Raw genomic sequence first — 20,145 nt, forward strand, 5'->3', positions numbered from 1 at the left:
GCTAGGTTAGGGGAGGAGCCGCCTCAGTGCCAATCCCCTTCTGGGGCAGCTCACTGTCCCCATGCATTGTGCAGGGAGCTGAGGCACTGGACTCAGGGTCACCACGCCACCGTTTCTTTGAGAATCTCGTCCACGGAGATTTAAAAAGCAAACACCCTGACTAGAAGCTCCCAGGATTGTGAAAGCACAAATCCATTTCAAAATGGAATGTGCTTTCCTCACTGCTGTGATTCTGTATTGCACCTGGCAGGTCAGTTTCACCTTTGTTCCTGGTCAGTTTCAGGTTCTGGGCCTGGGGGGTGCTCAATCCCCCACTCCACCCCAGGCCCTACTCCCTTCCCCCAAGCCCCTACCCCATCCTGCCTCTTCCCAGCCGCTCTCTGCCCTGGACCTATTGGAGATAGTATTTTGCACTTCCTGTTCTGATTTCTTGTCAAACAGCTGCCTTGCTCTGCCCCAGAGGTGGGTGCATTTCACTGGTGGGTGAAGTGACCCTACTCAGGCAGTGTTGGTGTCACTGTTGTTATGTCTTGATATCCAAGTGCTACCAACGCTAATACAGCAAGGGTCGTTGCTTTTGTTTGTAAAGCTCTTGGGAAGGAGAAGGGCACTAAAGCGTAGCAGCCAGTGCCCTTCGCAGTGGCTCTGAATCCGAAATGGCAGCAGGCCCCTGCAGCCCTTGACTGCAAACCTGCGAACGTGCCGGCTGCAGTGTATGAACATTAACAGTGTTGGCCCGCTGAAGTCTCCAGCAGATACAGTAACTGACATCGCCGGCACTGGCTAGACTGGGCGCTCGCTGCGTTGTTGAGGCTTGCTCTGGGTTCCGGCACGCCCCACAGCAACGGGGATAGAGACCGTGACGGGACAGGCGTGACTCCATCAGTTGGTGTGTCTCCAGAAGGGCCGTCCCTCAGCAGGGGATTTTCATCGACTCTTCTGCTAGCTCCTGTTTTTTGGCCCCTGCAAAGTGTTTGCCCACCAGCCAGGTGCTCTGTCTAGGAGGGAGTCGCCGTCAGTTCTGAGCGTGTCACTATTACATCTCAAAGAACTCCCATGATCCCTCTCTTTTCTCACTACCCCCTGTCCTTGGGTGACCCCATCCGCTCTCGGGGTTCAGCCATCCCCTCCATCCTGCGAAGTCTCAGATACATGTGCCCCCCAGACCCACCTCCTGCACTTCACTCTCCCGTCACTCCTGGTCTCAGTAAGCCTCATCCTGGACAGCTCAACAGGGTCAAATGGATCTTTCCTCCCAAACCTGCTCCCCTCCCTTCACCCAGTCTTGTAACTTCTGCGTCCTCCCATTTCCTTCTCCTCCTCAGAGCGCAGATCTTCTCTTGTCCTGCACATGCCTGGATGGATAAAGCACTTGTCCACACGCCAATCCTCTGCCACCACAACGGCTGCAGTCTCTTCTGCTTGGGTCCTTTTGAAACCAACCGTGCTTGCCTCCAAAACGCTGCCTGCATGGTCCTGCTCCCCCAGAGCTCCGAGCATGCCCCTGACCCTCCCTTTGAGTCGCTTCCAAGTCTCATCTCTTGTCCTTCCTCTCAGGGCCATTCGTCTCCTACTTCCATCTCTGATCTGCTCTCCTTTTGTGTTCCCCATCTCTCCCCCCACCCCAAGTCTGGCGATCACCTGTGTGCCAGCCTTGGTGCCCGGTCTGTATCCTCCTGCCCCAGCTGTCTCTGTGCTTCCTTCCATGCTGGCCCAGCAATTAGGAACCACCCTTGCCTCATTCAAGTGAGCTGTAATTGCCTCCCTTCTCTGTGCCTCAGTTTCTCCGTCTGTAAAATGGGGGTGAGGACTCTCCTTGGCAAAGGGCGCTGTGCTCTAAGGCTGAAAGACACCAAATGAGAACTAAGCATTGCAGTGTGTTATTTCAAAATAACTCACACACTTCTGCAGCCCTGCCTGTTTAAAGAGGCACGTTTGTCCTCCACTAACAATAAACATAAGTCATCCAAAGGGATGTCTGCCTGACCTGAGTAACTGTGTAACCTGGCCCTTTCCTGGTGTGTTACATCCTCATTCAGCTGCCAAGCCGGTTATCTAGGCTGTTCAGGGAAGTGCTGTTCTATTCCTGTGCCAGGAGGAGCCTAGCAACCCGATGGGAGCTCTAAACTAATAGTCACACTTGGAAGGAAGGCAAAATAACCTCATCACGCACCTGGCCAGTTGTGCAATGCTGTAAATGGGGGTGGGGAGGGGGCAATGGTAGGGTGGGATTATTCCTTCCTGTTCCATGCTCCCAGCAATCAGCAGTGCCCTGAAGCATGAGAGTAGACTGGCCCAGTCTTCACATTCAAAATTACACCAGCAAGTGACCTGCCCAAACTGCTTCACTTACAAATGAAGCCAGGGTTACACTGACTGGAACAGCACGTCGGCATGTCTGGCCACCCCACATTTGAGGTGCAACAGCTTCCAGGCCGGGACCCCAGAAAGTTGAATTAAAAGAGCCAATGAAGCCATGGCCAATGCCCCATCCCCCTGCCCGAGCTATCCAGGGCGGTCAGCGTCCATAGCATGCGGTAGTATTAACCCTGCCCATTTGGTAGCATCGCTGGTTTCAAACCGGGGGAGGCAGGTGGCATTTAAATTGTTTCCTTCCAAGAGTCCAGGCCCAGTCCCACCTCCCTACAGATAAAACCCTCCACGCCCGGGCACCACATCTCACCTCCCTAAACCAGCCAACTGGCAAGTCCCTAAAGGGTTAAACACCCAGGGTTAACCAGTGGGTATGGAGCTTAGTTTGGGGAGGGGGGTGGGGGCCTTCAGAATCTTCTATAGGTTCCTCCACATAGGGTAGGAGCCACAGGATTCAGTCCTGCTGCCCATACTCCTAGGAGTAAACCTTACACACGTGGATTGTCTCGTGAGCTTGAGTAGCACTCACAGGAGTAATAGTTAATGGATCAGAGTGTTCCTCTGCCTCAACCTGCCAAAACCCCACTTCCCATCTGTGGGGCATGGTTTTATAACCGGTCCCCTGCCACCCCTCCCGGTGTGCACTGGAGAGCTGGGACCTGCTGGGGTACATCTGCACAGCAAAGAAAAACCCACAGCTGGCCTGTGCCAGCCGCCTGGGGCTGCTGCGGGGCTGTTTCCCTGCTGTGTAGACATCAGAGCTCAGGCTGGAGCCCAAGCTCTGGGACCCTCACAGCTCCAACCCGAGCCTGGACGTCTACACAGCAACGGACCAGCCCTGCAGCACGGGCCAGGCACGGGGTTTTTGTTGCTGTGTAGACGTACCCCTAGTGTGAGAGCTCCAAGTGGTGCTTGCTCCCTGGCCAGGTGAAATCCACCCACTGGGTCCCCGGCTGTCTCTGCCCCTCTAGGCGAGGAAGGTTCCGTGGAGTTTGTTCTCGTGGAGTCTTTGTCTGTCGCTGCTGTAAAGCTGCTGGTTAGCAGGTCCTGAAAGCTGAAGGGAAGGAGGCTGCCTGGGACTGATGCAGCTTTGGATTGGTGCCAGGCAATAGGTGGCTGTTAATTATCAGCGTCTTTGTGTGTCTGTGTGTGCGGGGTAGGGGGGTACACGAACGTGGAAACGAGCACTGTGCTTGGGTGCAAGGCGAGCCTGGGATATCAGGAACGGCAGGCGCTGATGTGAGGCTTGGCCGCATCGCTTGTTCCTAAGCCAGGAAAAGCTCTCACTGCAAAGCACTGTTCTCTGCCGCCTCAATGGTCTGTCCCAAGGGCTGCATGGCCCGTGCACATAAGTGAGCCTCTGGTCTCGTATCAGGCCCTGCTCCTGTAATCAGCTCCCCACGGGCAGCCCCTTGGACCCACTGGCTCTATGGAGGCGCAAGAGCCCGATCGGAGTGCAGGATTGGGGCCTGCACCCTCAGAACAGCAGGTTTTCCATGTGTTTGTCTCTTCATTGATGGAGGCCGAGAACCAGAATGGGGTGAGTGGTGCAGAATGGGGCTGAACACTGGACTGGGAATCTGGGGCTTCTGATTCCTAACCCTGCCTCTGACACCCCCTCCTTTGTACGAGTCATGCCCCCTGCCTGTTCCCTCCCTCTACTGCTGCTGCTGGCCCATCTCACGGAGGTCACGGGAGGCCTGGTGCGTAGCTGATGGTGAAGTAGATGGGCGCAAGCGTTAGTGAATTCATCAGTACTAAAAAACCTGCAATTGCTCAGCTTTGGCCTGCAGGTACAAAGAGGCAGGGACCGTGGGTTGTTTGGGACTCAGGCTTCCCTGCTTCAAGCTGAAAATAATCAAATGCACTTGTTGTGCTTGGAGCTGTACACCTGTTAGCTCTTTACTCTGCATGTCTGGCCAGGATTAGGCTCTGTAGCTTATAGACCACAGTGAGGGACCTGTAGAAGGCTGGTCTTGTGGCTTTAGCATGAGACTAGAAGTCAGGAAACCAGGTGCTAAACCTGGCTCTGCCACTGACTCACTGTGTGATCTTGGGTAATACCACCTGCTCTGTCCCTCAGTTTCCCTATCTGTGAAATGGGGGTAACGTACATACCTGTTGGGAGGCTAGATTGGCTGGTGCTTGTGAGCTCCTCAGATAAAGATGCAAAAGGCTTGAAGAGTGCTAGTCAAAGCCACAGGCTTTCTGAGTATCGCTGGCTGTCAAGGCTCTAGTTCAAACAAGAATGATTTCAGGGAAGTTCTCTGGCCTGGGATATACAGGAGGTCAGACAAGATGATCACAATGGTCCCTTCTGAGCCTGAGCATCACTGAATGGCAGCAAAGCAGGGTCCATTGGGGGGAGGGATAGCTCAGTGGTTTGAGCATTGGCCTGCTAAACCCAGGGTTGTGAGTTCAATCCTTGAGGGGCCCATTTAGGGATTTGGGGCAAAAATTGGGGATTGGTCCTGCTTTGAGCAGGGGGTTGGACAAGATGACCTCCTGAGGTCCCTTCCCCCGCTGATATTCTATGATTCTATGAATCCGCTGCCAACACATGCCACCAATGCACCTGCCGTAGGGCTAGCTCTCTCTGTGTCCCTCCAGACAGCCCAATTGGCATCCCCTCGCTTTGAGAGGGGGAGCACTGAGCAAGACTGTGCTCCTCCAGGGAATGGCTGAAAGCGGGAGGGAGCACTTTCTGCACCAAACACAGGCAGCTTTTAGCTTTGCAAAGACTCATTTGCATTTGCTTTTGTACCCTCGCCTCTGTAATAACCACCCCCCTGTCCCGCCTTGATTCTGCGCTGGGTGCACAAAGCCTGTGCAAGCCGGTCCTTTCCAAATGTCTGTTGTCATTCATTTTGCTGCCAGTGTTTTGGTTTTGTTCTATTCTGCAGCGTTTTCCTCTCCCGCCCCACCAGGGACCCTGGCACAACCCTCTGCATGTTTCCATCACTTCTGTATGATAAAACACACAGGGCTTATTTCTAGGCACTGATTTTGTCTGGGGGGTTGAGGTGGGCTCTCTGCAAACATGAGCCCTTTGAATTACCTGACATGCTGCAAAGAAGGAAGGGGTTTCTGTTCTCGGTTTCCTAGGCTCCACTGAGTCTGTTTTAATTAACTCTTTGGGTGCTGGTTCCCCCACTGCACCTGCTGCTCAGCCTCTGGCCATTTGGGTTCCTTTGTGCTCACTGGAATGTTAAGATGTTTTTGGACTGTTGAGACACAGAGAAGGCACCAATCCCCGGTACATTCAGACCCTTGTTCCATGGGCATCTCTGTGTTCGGCAGCACACCCAGTAGTGTACAGCGTCTTTGGCTGTCCTCTTTTGTTTAGCTATGAAGCAGGAGAGTTCTGCATGGACAGCCCTGGTGCATACTGCCACTTTCTGTCTGCACACCCTTGAGAGGGTGTGCCGCCTGGCAGCTGCAGTCTAGCTGTGCATCCCTGCCATGCTGATCTGAGAGTGAAGAGGGAGAGCGCCTGGCACGTATGTACTGGGATGGAGGGAAGGGGACGCATTGAAGAGTGCCTGCTTAAAACCCTGCCTAGCCAACCTCACTCTTTCTTGTACATTTTGTAATAGGGGGCTCAGACTCTGCCTCTGAAGAAGAGGTGTGAACTGTAACCCTTTGGCTTTGCTGACAGAGTTCTCATTTGCCTGGAGATCTCTTCATTAGGACTCTCAGCAGTGGAAGGACTTAGGCATTTGTAACAGTGGAAATAGATCACTGGGTTCAGAATTCACATGAATAAAACCTACCCTATGATTTTAGTTGCCCGGCTTAATATTCCAGGAAACCATTTCTTCTGTTTCCAGCTGTGTAATATTTTTTTCCATTAAACCCTCTTTAGCCCTATTCACGGCATGTCTGCCCTGGAAGGGTCTTTGGAGAACTAATGAAACGAGGACATCGCATGACACCAGAGCCTGGAAAGTGATCACCAGAGACGGGACAGGATTTTAGTCAGACTCTGCTACCTAAAGAACACTTGGGAGAAAGGACTTCTTTGTTGAAATTAGCTCTCTCGATGCACATTTCCTCAGAGCCCCCAGGAGTCTGCTAGCAAAACCGGGGGAGATCAGACTTGACATTCCCGGTATTTTGAAGGCAACACACAAGCAGGCACAAAACTGCTTGGGCTTTGGGCATCCATGCCCAAGGAGTACAGAGCCAGCTGGTGGAGCTCCTTGGCTGGTTACCTCTGAGGCTACCGAGCATGTGATGCAGGGATAGGATCTGGGACTCAGAGATACAGGCCCCAATCTTTAGTCACAGTACAACTCAGGCTCAGGGCACTCCCGCATCTCATTCTGGGCTGACTCTGTGCTGAATTGGTCCACAGCCTGAGTTAGAGTAGCAAGAAGGCTGCTCTAATTTATGCTGAGTGCCTACATCCCCAAGTGGTCGATAGATTCCAAGGCCAGAAGGGACCATTGTGATCATCTAGTCTGACCTTCTGTATAACACGGGACAGAGAACTGCCCCACAATAACTCGTAGAGCAGAGCTTTCAGAAAAACAGCCAGTCTTGGTTTAAACATTGTCAGTGACGGAGAGTCCACCACAAACCTTGTAAGTTGTTGCAGGGGTTAATTACCCTCACTGTTAAAAAGGTACGCCTTATTTTTTGTCTGAATTTGTTTTTCTTCAGCATTTAGCCATTGGGTTGCGTTAGACCTTTCTCTGCTAGATTGAAGAGCCTGTTATTAATTATTTGTTCCCCATGTAGATACTTATGGATTGTAATCAAGTCATCCTGTAACCTTCTCTTTGTTAAACTAAATAGATCGAGCTCCTTGCATGTGTCACTATAAAGCATGTTTTCTACTTTAATCATTCTTGTGTCTCTTCTCTGGACCCTCTCCATTTTTCAACATCCTTCTTGAATTGTGGGCTCCAGCACTGGACACAGGATTCCAGCAGCGGTCACACCACGGCCAGATACAGAGGTCGAATAACCTCTCTGCTCCTGCTAGAGATTCCCCTGTTTATGGGGAAGCCCTAGCCACACCCCCTATCCCTTTGCCCTGCCCCTTTATATCCACAGCAAGGTGGATGGCGTAGGAGCCATGATGCCAGTACTGCAGGAGGATCCATCTATGCAGCGGTGACTGTGGCTAGTTACACTGGCTTTAGGGACCCTGTGTGCTAGCAGAGCAATGCGGAGAAGAATCCGGGCCAATTCGTTAACAGTCTTATGATCCGACTGGGGGTCTTGGCCCACACCCAGGTGCACGTCAAGCTCTGCAGAATCACCCCTGGGACGTGGAACCGCACCTGGACCCCATGATGTGCTAGGAACCCCGGGGACTGAAAATTCCAGAGTTAAGGGACTAATCCGCTCTCGCTGGCATCTCCCCCACATCTTTCATTCACTGCCTTCCCCCAGGAGACAGAGCGCTACCGAGGCAGAGCTAGCCCCGCGTCGGACTGCCTGCCCCTGGGAGCTGCAAATCGTGAACACACCAAAGGGATCTCACATGAAGCAAAACCAAGGCTGTGTCAGTACCCTGCTGTGCTCAGCTTTCCAGATCGCACCGCCTCTGACCGTCAGCCCTAGCCTCAGGATGTTGGCGTTCCTACCTGCCTTGGCACAACTCCCTGCCCCTGTGGCTAAGCGACCTGCCTTAAAGCCTCAAATCACCATCCATAGGAGGTGCCCCTAGGCCTGGTTTAATTTTGCACTAGGAGCTACGAGTCAAATTCATCCCTGGTGTAACTCCCCTCATGTCACTGGGGTTACACCAGGGCCACAGTGACTTCAAGACACAAACACCACCACAGCGATTGGCCCTAATTGATCACCCCAGGCTGGAGATTTCGGCAAAGGCACGTAAAACTGGACAGGCCATGGAGACTGGATCTCTTGTCTGCCCTCTAGAAGTGCCCCCTGACTGGTGGCATGTCAGAGGAGGTGGGTGCCCCTGCCATAGAGGAATTCAGCCCCCAGGTGGTCACCCTTCTTTCATACTCCCAGTCTCGTTTTCTTTTTTTGTTGTCCCACGAGATCGCATGATTTTTGGCTCCTGTGGCCCCTCCTTCCTGAGTGGGCAGGTTGTTAGTTCCTGGGGCTCCATCCACCACCCCCAGACTTCCAATCAGCCAGCATCGGATGCCAGCCCCATCCCCGCCCTCACAGAGCAAAGAAAGACGACCAACGGGAAAAGTCGGGTTGCCATGCTGGGCTAGGATGCTATAAAGAGGGGCATCGCCTAGCGGTTACAGCGAGAGCTGAGGCGGATAGTTCAGCACTGGTTTTCAACCCAGATCAGGACCAAAGGTTGAAATGTCAAAAGATTTCGCAGAACAGAAATTCTGACATTTTTGATTCAGAAATGTTGAAACATTTCGACCTTCCTGAAATCCAGCTGGTTCATTTCTGGTTGTTGAAAGGACCCAAGATGCTACGTTTCATGTCAGCTCAACATTAACCGGCCTTTTGCGCTTGGTGCCCCTATTCTATCCTGTGGGTCAAGCTCTCTGGGCAGACAGAAATGTAACCCTGGAACATCACCCTGCTGGAAATATTCTGAGCAGCTGCAGTCCAAGCAAATGTTTGGGGTTCAAGAGGCCTTGGTTCTGTTCCCAGCACTGACTTCCTGTGTGTCCTTGGGCAAGTCACTTAAAACAAACCTCGCAGAGCCTCAGTTTCCCCATCTGTAAAATAGGGGTGCATCATAGGGCCACCCCACCTGGAGTGCCCTCCTGTGGTAGGCTGCTACACGACAGGCACGCCTGCCTCAGTTTCCCTCCTGCAGACTCCCCAGAAATTGTCCAAAGCCTCTTCCCAAGTATAAATATATTGTGGGGTTCATTTGTTACAAGAGTCCCGAGCACATAAATCATAACAAGTCCCAATTCAATACACCAGAATTCCCCCAGCAGAGTTCTTACAGTAAATGCAACATATGCCCCAGCGTCCCTCACCCCGCCCCGAGTGCCTGGCGCATCCCCAGTGTCCCTCACCTCACTCCGAGTGTCCAGGCATCCCCCACAGTGTCCCCTGCCCCCACCTATCCAGCACAGCCATTTCCTGTTCTTGTACCAGGACAGCCACCCCAGCCCTTCCCAGCAGGAACCTCCACAGATGCTCTGCTGGGAGATCATGTTCAGCAGGAAGCATCCCTCAGTCCCCCCCAGGCCCTTCCACTGTTCCCGGGTCCAGCTCTCTGGCCCTAGAGATGTCAGGAGGGACGCTCCTCTGCTGCCCTCCAGCCCTGGCCCTCTGGCTTGGGAATGTCAGCCTGAAAACTCTCCTTGCTGCTCTGCTGCCTTCAGCCTTCCCCCAGGAACCGCCGTCTGCCTCTGGCAGCTCCATCTGCCCAGCTTGACTCTCACGTGGGCATCTCACACTCACCGGATTTCCTGTCTCTCTCTGCATCTCTCTGACTGATTCAGGCGGCCCTTGACTCACTGGCTCTCTCTCTCTCTGGTCCTTTATGGACTCCAGGTGTTGCCCTGCCCTTTTAATTAGCCAAATGAGAGCACCTGCTTTCGCATAGGGGCCATAGACCTACTTGATTTACTGGGGCCGGCCAGCCTGGGACAGGGTTGTAATACTGTCTATCTTCCATCTTAGATATGACATGTCCCCCAACACCATGAAAGCTGAGCCCCTCCCTGTCTTTAATTCACTGATCTTCTCCACACCCCCCGTGAGGTGGGGCAGTGCGATGAGCCCCATTGCACAGATGGGAAACTGAGGCACGGGGAGACTAAGTGACTTGACAATGCGGATGTACCTACCTATCTGGGATGTTCTGAGACTCGGTTCAGTTTTGTACAAAGCTCTGACATTGGGAAGCACTCTGAAGAGAGGGGAGAGAGTTTTTATTTGTTTCGTGGCCAGATGGATGTGCTGGGGAAATAAGAATTATTCCCTCCGGTGAAAACCGTGTTCTGTCCGTCGAACGCTGTTCAATAATACATTCAGTGCTGACGCTTGTACTGCAGTGCAGAAAAGGACTCTGTAAGAACTGCAAAACGGGTCATAGGCCCTCTCCAGGGGCCCTGGGCATTAATAAGGAACCAGCAGCTTTGGGACTATCTCATATGGCAATTTCTTCCCTCCCATTGCATTTACAAATGACCTTTACGGATTCATTGAGGCAGCCCTTTGGCTACTGAGCTGTACCTGCCTAGCCCACCGAGGCGCTTGGCCTGCAGCCGTGATGCTAACGCCAGGGTGGGTGAAACCTACCCTCCTTATGTGATGTGCCTTCACTTTGATAGCCATCGGTGCATTCATCCAGGGAACTCAAAGCACTTCACAAGCTTCACCTGACTAATCTGCACATTTCTCTGGAGGGATTAGTATTGTTATTGTTGTTATTCATTGTCGCACCCTAATCAGGAACCCTGATCAGTACACTCTGAGGGAGATTTCATACCGCACCCTGATACGGACAGAGCAACCTCGGATCCTTTTTTCTCCTACTCTTCATGGCTAGGGGTCATGGTCAGTCTTTGGTGTCAGAAGGGCACAGGACCATTTCCCATAGATGGCCTGAAAGTGCTATGCATACCTTCCTGCTAGCACCTTGGAAATGTGGAGATCCCATCTGGAGCTCTGTAGGGAGACAGCTCCCCAACTCCATGTTCCAGCCCTGTCCATATCACGGGAGACCAAGTCATCACAAGAAAACTCCTCTGCTTGGAGACAACCCCTTAGTTCCTTGATCTCCTGATTGCCCCACACCTGCAGTGAAGACATGCTAGGTTTCCAAATTGTCTGTTTAAACTATGGAATAAATTAGTGGATCTGACTGTCCAGTTCTTACCCACACCCCAAATCATTAGCACGACGCCACCACATTCTGCAAGCTCATTGTTCCGGTGTGTGTCAAAACTCCTCTTGTTTCACATAATGGCACTGGGAGGCTTCTTCTCCTGAGAGAAATATTGGACCAGGTGTTTCAGGAACAGATGGCAGATTTGAATTGTCACATTGTGTCTAGCCATCTGCTTATGAGTATAAAAAGTAAAAATCCCAAGAACATAGACACAGTGATTAGATTATTTCTCCAAGAAGAAGCAACTATAAATAATTTCATTTTTTAAAAAGTAAAAACTTACCTTGAAAGGATACTAGGGTTGCAAAGACAAGCACTCAATAGTCAGGAAGTGACAAAGTAAGGTTGCCTGGGCAACCTTAACTTTGCCCCTTTGTACATATGCATTACAAGATAGTGATCATGTGATTAAAGACTGTCATGACATATAGAAGCACAGTCCATGTGAAACAGACCATGTACAGACTATAGGCACAAACAGACTTCCACATGGCTTGAGTTCCAGCTTTGTCCTCTGTTTACCAGGAAATATAACATGTCTGCAGTTCTACATAGCTATCAGACATCTAACGGCTGCATTACATACTGCAAGCTAATATATTACAGTCATATGCTATTTTTCCCCAGAACCCCTCATTCAAAACCCTCTGCAACTTCAACTGTGAATCAAGCTTTTGTTCCTTTCTGCACCCCAGTTGTACTCCCTGCACCACCCTGTCTCATTCACTGTCCACCCTGTGCACAGAATGTGTCAGGGCTCCTGCAGAAAAAGTACCTGAGCGTGTAGTTAAAGAATGTACTGTAATGTGTACGCACAAGAGGGTGGAATTACAGAGGCGCATCGCCAATGAACGTAATCACTGTATATGTGAAGCCACAACATTATTACAGATGCATCCCTTCCTGCTCCTTACACACACATGCTGAGCATTCAGAATTTGCCATTGATTTCTGTGGTGATGCCTTATAGAAAAAAACATTGTGATCTCAGTCTGTTCTTCATAGACTGTAGGGCTTGATCTTGTATGATGCTCAGCATCCCCAACTCCCAGACTTTGGTCTCTAAAGTTTCCTGAGCAAAAGACTAACTGCATTTGGCAACCAGTTTCTGCCAGTCTCTGGGGTGGGTTGAAATAGACAGAAAGTGCCTATCCTTTGTTGTCTGAGTGGAAGTGTGGGAATTCACCCTTTGCCTCTTGTGAGCTGCAAAATGCTAAGAGGTTCAAACCAAGATGCACAGATGCCATCTAGTGCTGGGAAGCTGGTTAATTTTCACATTGCCCAACAGAGAAAAAGTAGTCAGAGTTTCAGGCCAGAAGATTGTATCATCTAATCTGACCTCCTGTATAGCACAGACCAGAGAATTTCACCCAGTTACCCCCTTACTGAGCCCAATAACTTATGTTTGGCTAAAGCATCTTCCAGAAAAGCAGCCAGTCTTGATGTGAAGGCATGAAGAGATGGAAAATCCACTACTTCCCTTGGTAGTTTGTTCCAGGGTTTAATCTCCCTCACTGGCAGAAATGTGCATCCAGGTTCTAATTGGAATTTGTCTGGCTTCAGCTTCCAGCCACTAGTTCTTTTTCTGCCTTTCTTTGCCAGAATAAAGAGCCCATTAGAACCAGGTATATTCTCCAGAGGAAGGTCCTTACACACTGTAATCATAGAATCAAAGAATATCAGGGTTGGAAGGGACCTCAGGAGGTCATCTAGTCCAACCCCCTGCTCAAAGCAGGACCAAGCCCCAACTAAATCATCCCAGCCAGGGCTTTCTCAAGCCGGTCCTTAAAAACCTCTAAGGAAGAAGATTCCACCACCTCCCTAGGTAACCCATTCCAGTGCTTCACCACCCTCCTAGTGAAAAAGTTTTTCCTAATATCCAACCTAAACCTCCCCTACTGCAACTTGAGACCATTGCTCCTTGTTCTGTCATCAGCTACCACTGAGAACAGTCTAGATCCATCCTCTTTGGAACCCCCTTTCAGGTAGTTGAAAGCAGCTATCAAATCCCCCCTCATTCTTCTTTTCTGCAGACTAAACAATCCCAGTTCCCTCAGCCTCTCCTCATAAGTCATGTGTTCCAGTCCCCTAATCATTTTTGTTTCCCTCCGCTGGATGCTTTCCAATTTTTCCACATCCTTCTTGTAGTGTGGAGCCCAAAACTGGACACAGTACTCCAGATGAGGCCTCACCAATGGCGAATAGAGGGGAACGATCACGTCCCTCGGACTGCTGGCAATGCCCCTACTTATATAGCCCAAAATGCCATTGGCCTTCTTGGCAACAAGGGCATACTGTTGACTCAGATCCAGCTTCTCGTCCACTGTAACCCCTAGGTCCTTTTCTGCAGAACTGCTGCCGAGCCATTCGGTCCCTAATCTGTAGCGGTGTATGGGATTCTTCCGTCCTAAGTGCAGGACTCTGCACTTGTCCTTGTTGAACCTCATCAGATTTCTTTTGGCCCAATCCTCTAATTTGTCTAGGTCCCTCTGTATCCTATCCCTACCTTCCAGCGTATCTACCTCTCCTCCCAGTTTAGTGTCATCTGCAAACTTGCTGAAGGTGCAGTCCACACCATCCTCCAGATCATTAATGAAGATATTGAACAAAACTGGCCCGAGGACCGACCCTTGGGGCACTCCACTTGGTACCGGCTGCCAAAGAGACATGGAGCCATGGATCACTACCTGTTGAGCCCGACAATCTAGCCAGCTTTCTTGTCTTTTCTAGCCCACTTTATTGTCCATTCATCCAGCCCATACTTCTTTAACTTGCTGGCAAGAATACTGTGGGAGGCTGTGTCAAAAGCTTTGCTAAAGTCAAGGAACAACATGTCCACTGCTTTCCCTTCATCCACAGAGCCAGTTATCTCATCATAGAAGGCAATTAGATTAGTCAGGCATGACTTGCCCTTGATGAATCCATGCTGACTGTTCCTGATCACTTTCCTCTCCTTTAAATGCTTCAGAATGGATTCCTTGAGGATCTGCACCAGGATTTTTCTAGGGACTGAGGTGAGGCTGACCGGCCTGTAGTTCCCCGGATCCTCCTCGTTCCCCATAATCCTGTCACCATTGAATCTTTCTGAGAAGCTAAACAGAAGGAGCTCTGGAAGTCTCCCACAGGGAGGCATTTTCTGCAACCCTGGGACCCTTTTTGTGGCTCTTTTCTGCCCCCCTGGCCAGGTTTCCAGCGTCATTTTAAAACCATGGCTGCCAGAAGTGAAGGCAGGATTCCAATATTGGTCTCACCAATGCTACATTTAGAGGTAAAATCACCCTCCGACTCCTGCTCCCTACTGCAAGGCTGGCATTTGGGTGGGGAGCTCATGCTGAGTTGCTCACCCACTCTGACCCATAAGCCCCTTCCAGCGGATGAGAAGGGCATTGTAGGATTTTTGTCCTATGCACATTGAAGTGTAATGTTGGGGCCTGGTTAGACTAATGATAAACGTAGCACACATTAAAATTAACACACATGCTTATTGCAAATGGGATTAGCAGTTTAGGGCTTTGATAACGATTTTGCCCCTTGAATGCCATCTGACCCTGCCCCTCCCAAGGGATGGATTACTATAGTGTTTGTGGGTTTTGGTGTGGTGCGCACACACACACGCACACCCGTCATGGGAAGGTATTGCACACACGCACACCCGTCATGGGAAGGTATTGCACTATCAGCCAGGTGCATCTTGTGAGGGACGTATGTCTTCTTCTGAAGCATCTGATAGAGGCCACTGCTGGAACACTGGACTGATTTGGGAAGTGCAAGCAAAGGGTGGCCCATTGCTCTGCCCCAGTGTGGCAGGACCAGGGAGTCGGAAGTAGATGACCCATTGCTCAACCCCAGTCTTGCTATTCCTAAGTTTCTAAATGTTCAGTCTGGATCACAAACCGTTCTTTGAACTGGATGTTTTCTGACAGCCGAATGTGCTGAATTTGTTCTAATCCTTCGGGTTACCCTCTCATTTTGGGTTGTGTGGTTGAATTCCCTCCTGGCTGGCTTGCTCCTGTGTTTGCCCTTTCCCTGTGCTGCTGTCGAGTGTCTTGTGATGGTGGGAACTGTATGCTGCAAATACAGACATGGAAAGAAATAGACAGTTCTCTTTCTGTGGCTGATGCTTTCTTCCTCAGAGAAGTGCTCCCTGGGCCAGCTCCCCAGCTGGTGTAGATCAGCCGCATGCCATTGAACTCAATGAAGTTGCCCTGATTTATACTCTAGTTGAGGGTCTGGCCCCTGATGTCAATGCCTGAAGAGCAAGGAATAAGACTGAAAGACCACCCTTCACTGCGGCTTGCGGCATTGTGTCAAAAGGCAAATATAGTAGTACAGGGCAAACACAGGGTTCTACATACATGTTTAGGCTCTGAAGTAAGAGGGCCTCATTTGCAGAGGGGCTGAGCTCTGCGTGTCCCGTACCAAGCCCCTTATCGATGGTTATCAAACCATGTCCCTGCCTGAGTCCAGCTGAAAGGAACAAGGTCAGGCTAGATGAGCTAACACAGGGGTGGCCAACCTAAGCCTGAGAAGGAGCCAGAATTTACCAGTGAACATTGCCAAAGAGCCCCAGTAATACGTCAGCAGCCCGCCATCCGCTCCTCCCCCCCAGCCCCCAGCGCCTCCCGCCCACCGGCAGCCCTGCCGATCAGCGCCTCCCCCTCCCTCCTCACGCCCACCGCAATCAGCTGTTTTGCAGCGTGCAGGAGGCTCTGGGGGGGACGGGGGAGGAGCGAGGGCACGGCCGGCTCAGGGGAGGGCCGGGAAGGGGTGGAGTGGGGGCAGGACCTGGGGCAGAGCCAGGGGTTCAGCTGTGAGCACCCCCCGGCACACTGGGAAGTTGGCATCTGTCGCTCCAGCCCCGGAGTCGGTGCCTAGACACGGAGCCGCATGTTAACATCTGAAGAGCCACATGGGGCTCCGGAGCCCCAGGTTGGCCCCCCTGAGCTAACGGTTCCTTTTGGCCTTAACACGGATGGAAGCAAACATCTGCTGGAACCAGGATGTTTTAGAGACATGTGGTTCGGTCATCTGATCATTGAGTCACGGAGCCGTTACAGCCGTGCTTTGGATTAAGGCTTCATTTATAAATAGTTTATGAAGTGCTGATAAATGATTAATAGATGTTTTAATACACGGGGCATAGATTATAAAGCCAGAAGGGATCACTGTGATTATCTGGTCTGGCCTCCTGAATAACACAGACCCCAGGATTTCCCGGTATTAATTCTTGCTTGAACCAGAGCAGATCTTTTAGGAAAACATCCAGTTTTGATTTAATAATTGCCAGTGATGGAGAATCCACCACGACCCTTGGAACTGTTAATCACCCTCACTGTTAAAAATGCCCCTTAGTTCCTGTCTGAACCTGTCTAGCTTCAACTTCCAGTCACTGGATCTTGATAAACCTTTGTCTGTTAGATTGCAGAGCCCTCAACTGTCAAAATTCGGTTCCCAATGTAGGTACTTATAGACTGTGATCAAGCCACTCCTTAGGCCTTTGTTCATCCCGCCAATTAATTGTTATGAAGCCTGGCAGGTCATAAGAACATAAGGACGGCCATACTGGGTCAGACCAAAGGTCCATCTAGCCCAGTATCCTGTCTTCTGACAGTGGCCAATGCTAGGTGTCCCAGAGGGAATGAACAGAACAGGGAATCATCAAATGATCCATCCCCTGTCGCCCATTCCCACCTTCTGGCAAACAGAGGCTAGGGACACCATCCCTGCCCAGCCTGGCTAATAGCCATTGATGGACCTACCCTTCATGAACTTATCTAGTTCTTTTTTGAACCCTGTTATAGGCTTGGCTTTCACAACATCCTCCGGCAAGGAGTTCCACAGGTTGACTGTGCGTTGTGTGAAGAAATACTGCCTTTTGATTGTATTAAACCTGCTCCCTATTAATGTCATTTAGTGACCTCTAGTTCTTGTGTTACGAGAAGGAGTAAATAACACTTCCCTGTGTACTTTCTCCACACCACTCATGATTTTATAGACCTCTATCAGGGCATCAACAGATTGCTTAGTACCATCTATAACATGCACTGCTCATGTCTATAATGTCTATTGATCATTTATTAACCCTTTAGTAGCCATTTAGAAATAGAATGTTACTATGACATACTCTACCTTGAATGGTCCCTTACAACATGTGCTTACTACTTATGTTAAACCATCCGTTCCACCTTGTATTTAGCTGACACTCGCAGTACCTTTCCCAGACCCAAGGAAGAGCTCTGTGTGGCTCGAAAGCTTGTCTCTCTCACCCTCCAAAGTTGGTCCACTAAAAGATATTACCTCCCGCACCTTGTCACTATGAAGCAAGACCATTATTAGCATGCAGGTTCCTAACATGTTAAATGTGCAAGCTAGTTCAGAGCCATGATAATGTTCATTGTATTGCCTGCCTCAAGTATCTTTTAGTTCCAAAAATCAGACCCCACCAGACTGTAAAGTCTCCAAAAGTCACATGCAATAACTCTCTGTGCTCCAACATCCCGTCTAGTAACAAAGTAAGAATATACATTAATTTTTTAAACCTAACCAGTGTCCCTTAAGTGAATTGACACAACAAGTATTAGAGCTAAGTGGGTCTAATATTTATTTAATTTTCTTTCTTTATAGAGGAATTAGAAATTATTATCTGACAGGAGCACTGTATCTAAGTTATTATCTGCAAAAAAACCAAGAGTTTTCAGGTGCCTAAGTAGCCTTTGGAATCACGATTAAAGTCCGCCCCAAAAAATCTGAAATGGTGCCCCTGGGTTAGAGCCCAGAAGGGGATACCTTGATGGTCAGGTGCACTGCAGATTCACATCCTGTCTGGCAGCACTGTAACTTGCCATGTAGACAAGCCTAAAGGAATCAAGATGAAGACTAGGCTGGGCTGATTTTCAGCCCCTTCAACATGTATGTTGCCCTTGGAGAGTGTGAATTGTCCCGTGTCTTCACACCGGCTGCACTGCAAAGCCTGACCTGAGTTACTGTTTCCTCACTGGCCCCCCGCATCCCATGTGCGTTGCAGGCTCTCCGGCAGGGCACATCCCATGGGTCTTTGCGCGCAGGAAGCTGAGCCGCTCTGTGATTCTTTCCTAGGGACCTGTGGGAGAATTTGTCTGTCCTTCTGGGCACCCACGCTGCATGGGGGGAGGCACTGGAGGACTGGCAGCATTTGAGTGGGTGGGTTGCCAGCTTCAGTGAAAGCAGCCCCCGGGGCTCTAACGCACCCCCCGAGCTAGCCCAGGTTGAAAGGACCGGATGGAGAGGGCTCTGTGTGTAGATGGAAGGGGGGCTAGGGCCAACACCCGAGTGAGCGCTGCATGCCATCTCTGAGTAGAATTAAATGGGAGGATACTCAGGGCTGTATGGGTGTGTTTGTGCAAGCAGATACACACATAATTTACCACCTGCTGTTACACACACACACACTCTGGTCCTCCACCAAGTGTGATCCAAGAGCACTTGAGAAGATCCATGGGACTCCAGCTGCGATAGCCAACTGGATTTCCCTTTCCAACCCGCCTAAGCATTTTTGCAGTTAGGGCCAGACTGTGCAATCGTTATTTACACCAGTGAGCATGTACGCACCCCGGTGAACTCACTTGTGCAAGGCTCCATGTCTCCCCTGCTCACCCTTCCTCTCCCATGGGACACATCTGGGGCAGGGCTGAGCTTTCGGGGGCTGATCCCCAGCCATGTAACCCACGTTCTGCTCTTCTGCTTCTCCCCAGCCCGCCTCTGAGCGCGAAGACCCAATGGCATTTATTCCGCGTGTCTCCAGAGAATCTGCGGACGTACCAAACCTTCCCCTCAGGGAAGAGGGTGACCTCCCAGGAGAGAGAAATCAGAGACAGCTATTTTGAATACAGAGCATAAGGAGAGAGGTTCCCCTTCTACCGCCGGTTCCTAGATGAGGAAGGAACGGTGAGAAATAAAGCACTGGGAGTTAGCAACCCCCCTGGATTGTCTCTCCAGGCTGTGGCTGTTTCTAGACAGGACAGCTCTTTCATTACCCACCTGCAGTGCAAGGAGAGGCTGTGCGTGTGGCTGCAATAAGTCCCAGACTATGCGCCTGCCACTTTAGATGTACATTTTACACAGAGATAAAGGACAAGTGGGGTGTGTCCTGAACGCAACAGATTCAGCAGCTGTCGGTGAGAATGTGGAGGCTCAGCTCTGGCTGGCACAGCCTTCTATTGTCCTCCCGCGAGATGGGGATCAAAGCAGAAACTCCGCCCTCAACTCAAACTGGACCAACAATCCAGGCTCAGCTCTTTCGTAAGAGGCACCGCTCACAGCAGGTGGGCAGGCCTCCATAATAGGTTTTCCTCTCCTCTTCCTCACATAGGTTTTTGGCAGAGAAATAGTTAATAATGCTGACAATTAAATGGTCACCATTAGGCTTCAGAGTTAACACCCACCAGCGTAAATAGAACCATTGACGCTTCTCTCAGAGTTGTTGTTTCAGGCTCTCTGAGGACTCAGGGTCACAACTGGATGCTTTTCTACTCCACTATAAGGGCCAGAGACTTGTTTTTAAATGAAAGCTTAGATTCTGGAGCAAAGAGGGCAGGCAGCAGGGAAACGGACTCCTTTGCCAACCCCCTGGGAGAACTATTTATACAGAGGATATAAGAACTGGTTTCTGTTAAGTGTTCCATGTTTTGTAAAAAAGTAGTCCCTCATAAACCTAAGAAGCATGCAGCCTGTTGCTGCTCTGATCCGCAGCCTCAGGCCAGACCAGGAACCAGCATAGTCTGACGAGCCCACCTACTGCAGTGCAGCCCCACGCTCATCGCTCTTCAGTTTACTGTCAGGTTCACAGGGTGAAATTCACCAGCCCCAGGAACTCCCACCTGAGCACATAGGGCTTGTCTGGGCCGTCTGTACGAGACCAATTTCCCCCTGGATGAACAGTGAGAGTAAAGCAGCAGAAGTGTTGAAAGAAGCTGCCCCAGAGATAGGCC

The 20,145-nt window shown here is 50.6% G+C and overlaps 1 protein-coding gene across 2 annotated transcripts in view; it reads left to right on the top strand.

Moving 5' to 3' along the window:
* CIMIP2C (ciliary microtubule inner protein 2C) overlaps positions 1 to 19,054 on the top strand; it is a gene marked incomplete at its 3' end in the record, with an annotated part of 37,449 nt that extends 18,395 nt beyond the window's left edge. Inside the window, exon 4 of one of the 2 annotated variants that reach the window (XM_084623601.1) lies at positions 18,910 to 19,054. In XM_084623601.1, the coding sequence (XP_084479727.1) occupies positions 18,910 to 19,054 (145 nt within the window). Of the gene's footprint in view, positions 1 to 6,238; positions 7,119 to 18,909 lie in introns of those variants that run through there. The other variant, XM_084623602.1, reaches the window with a different exon arrangement.
* Positions 19,055 to 20,145: the final 1,091 nt, after the last annotated feature.

This window comes from Lepidochelys olivacea, assembly GCF_965140295.1.
Source record: "Lepidochelys olivacea isolate rLepOli2 genome assembly, chromosome: 3".
Classification (NCBI taxonomy): domain Eukaryota; kingdom Metazoa; phylum Chordata; order Testudines; family Cheloniidae; genus Lepidochelys; species Lepidochelys olivacea.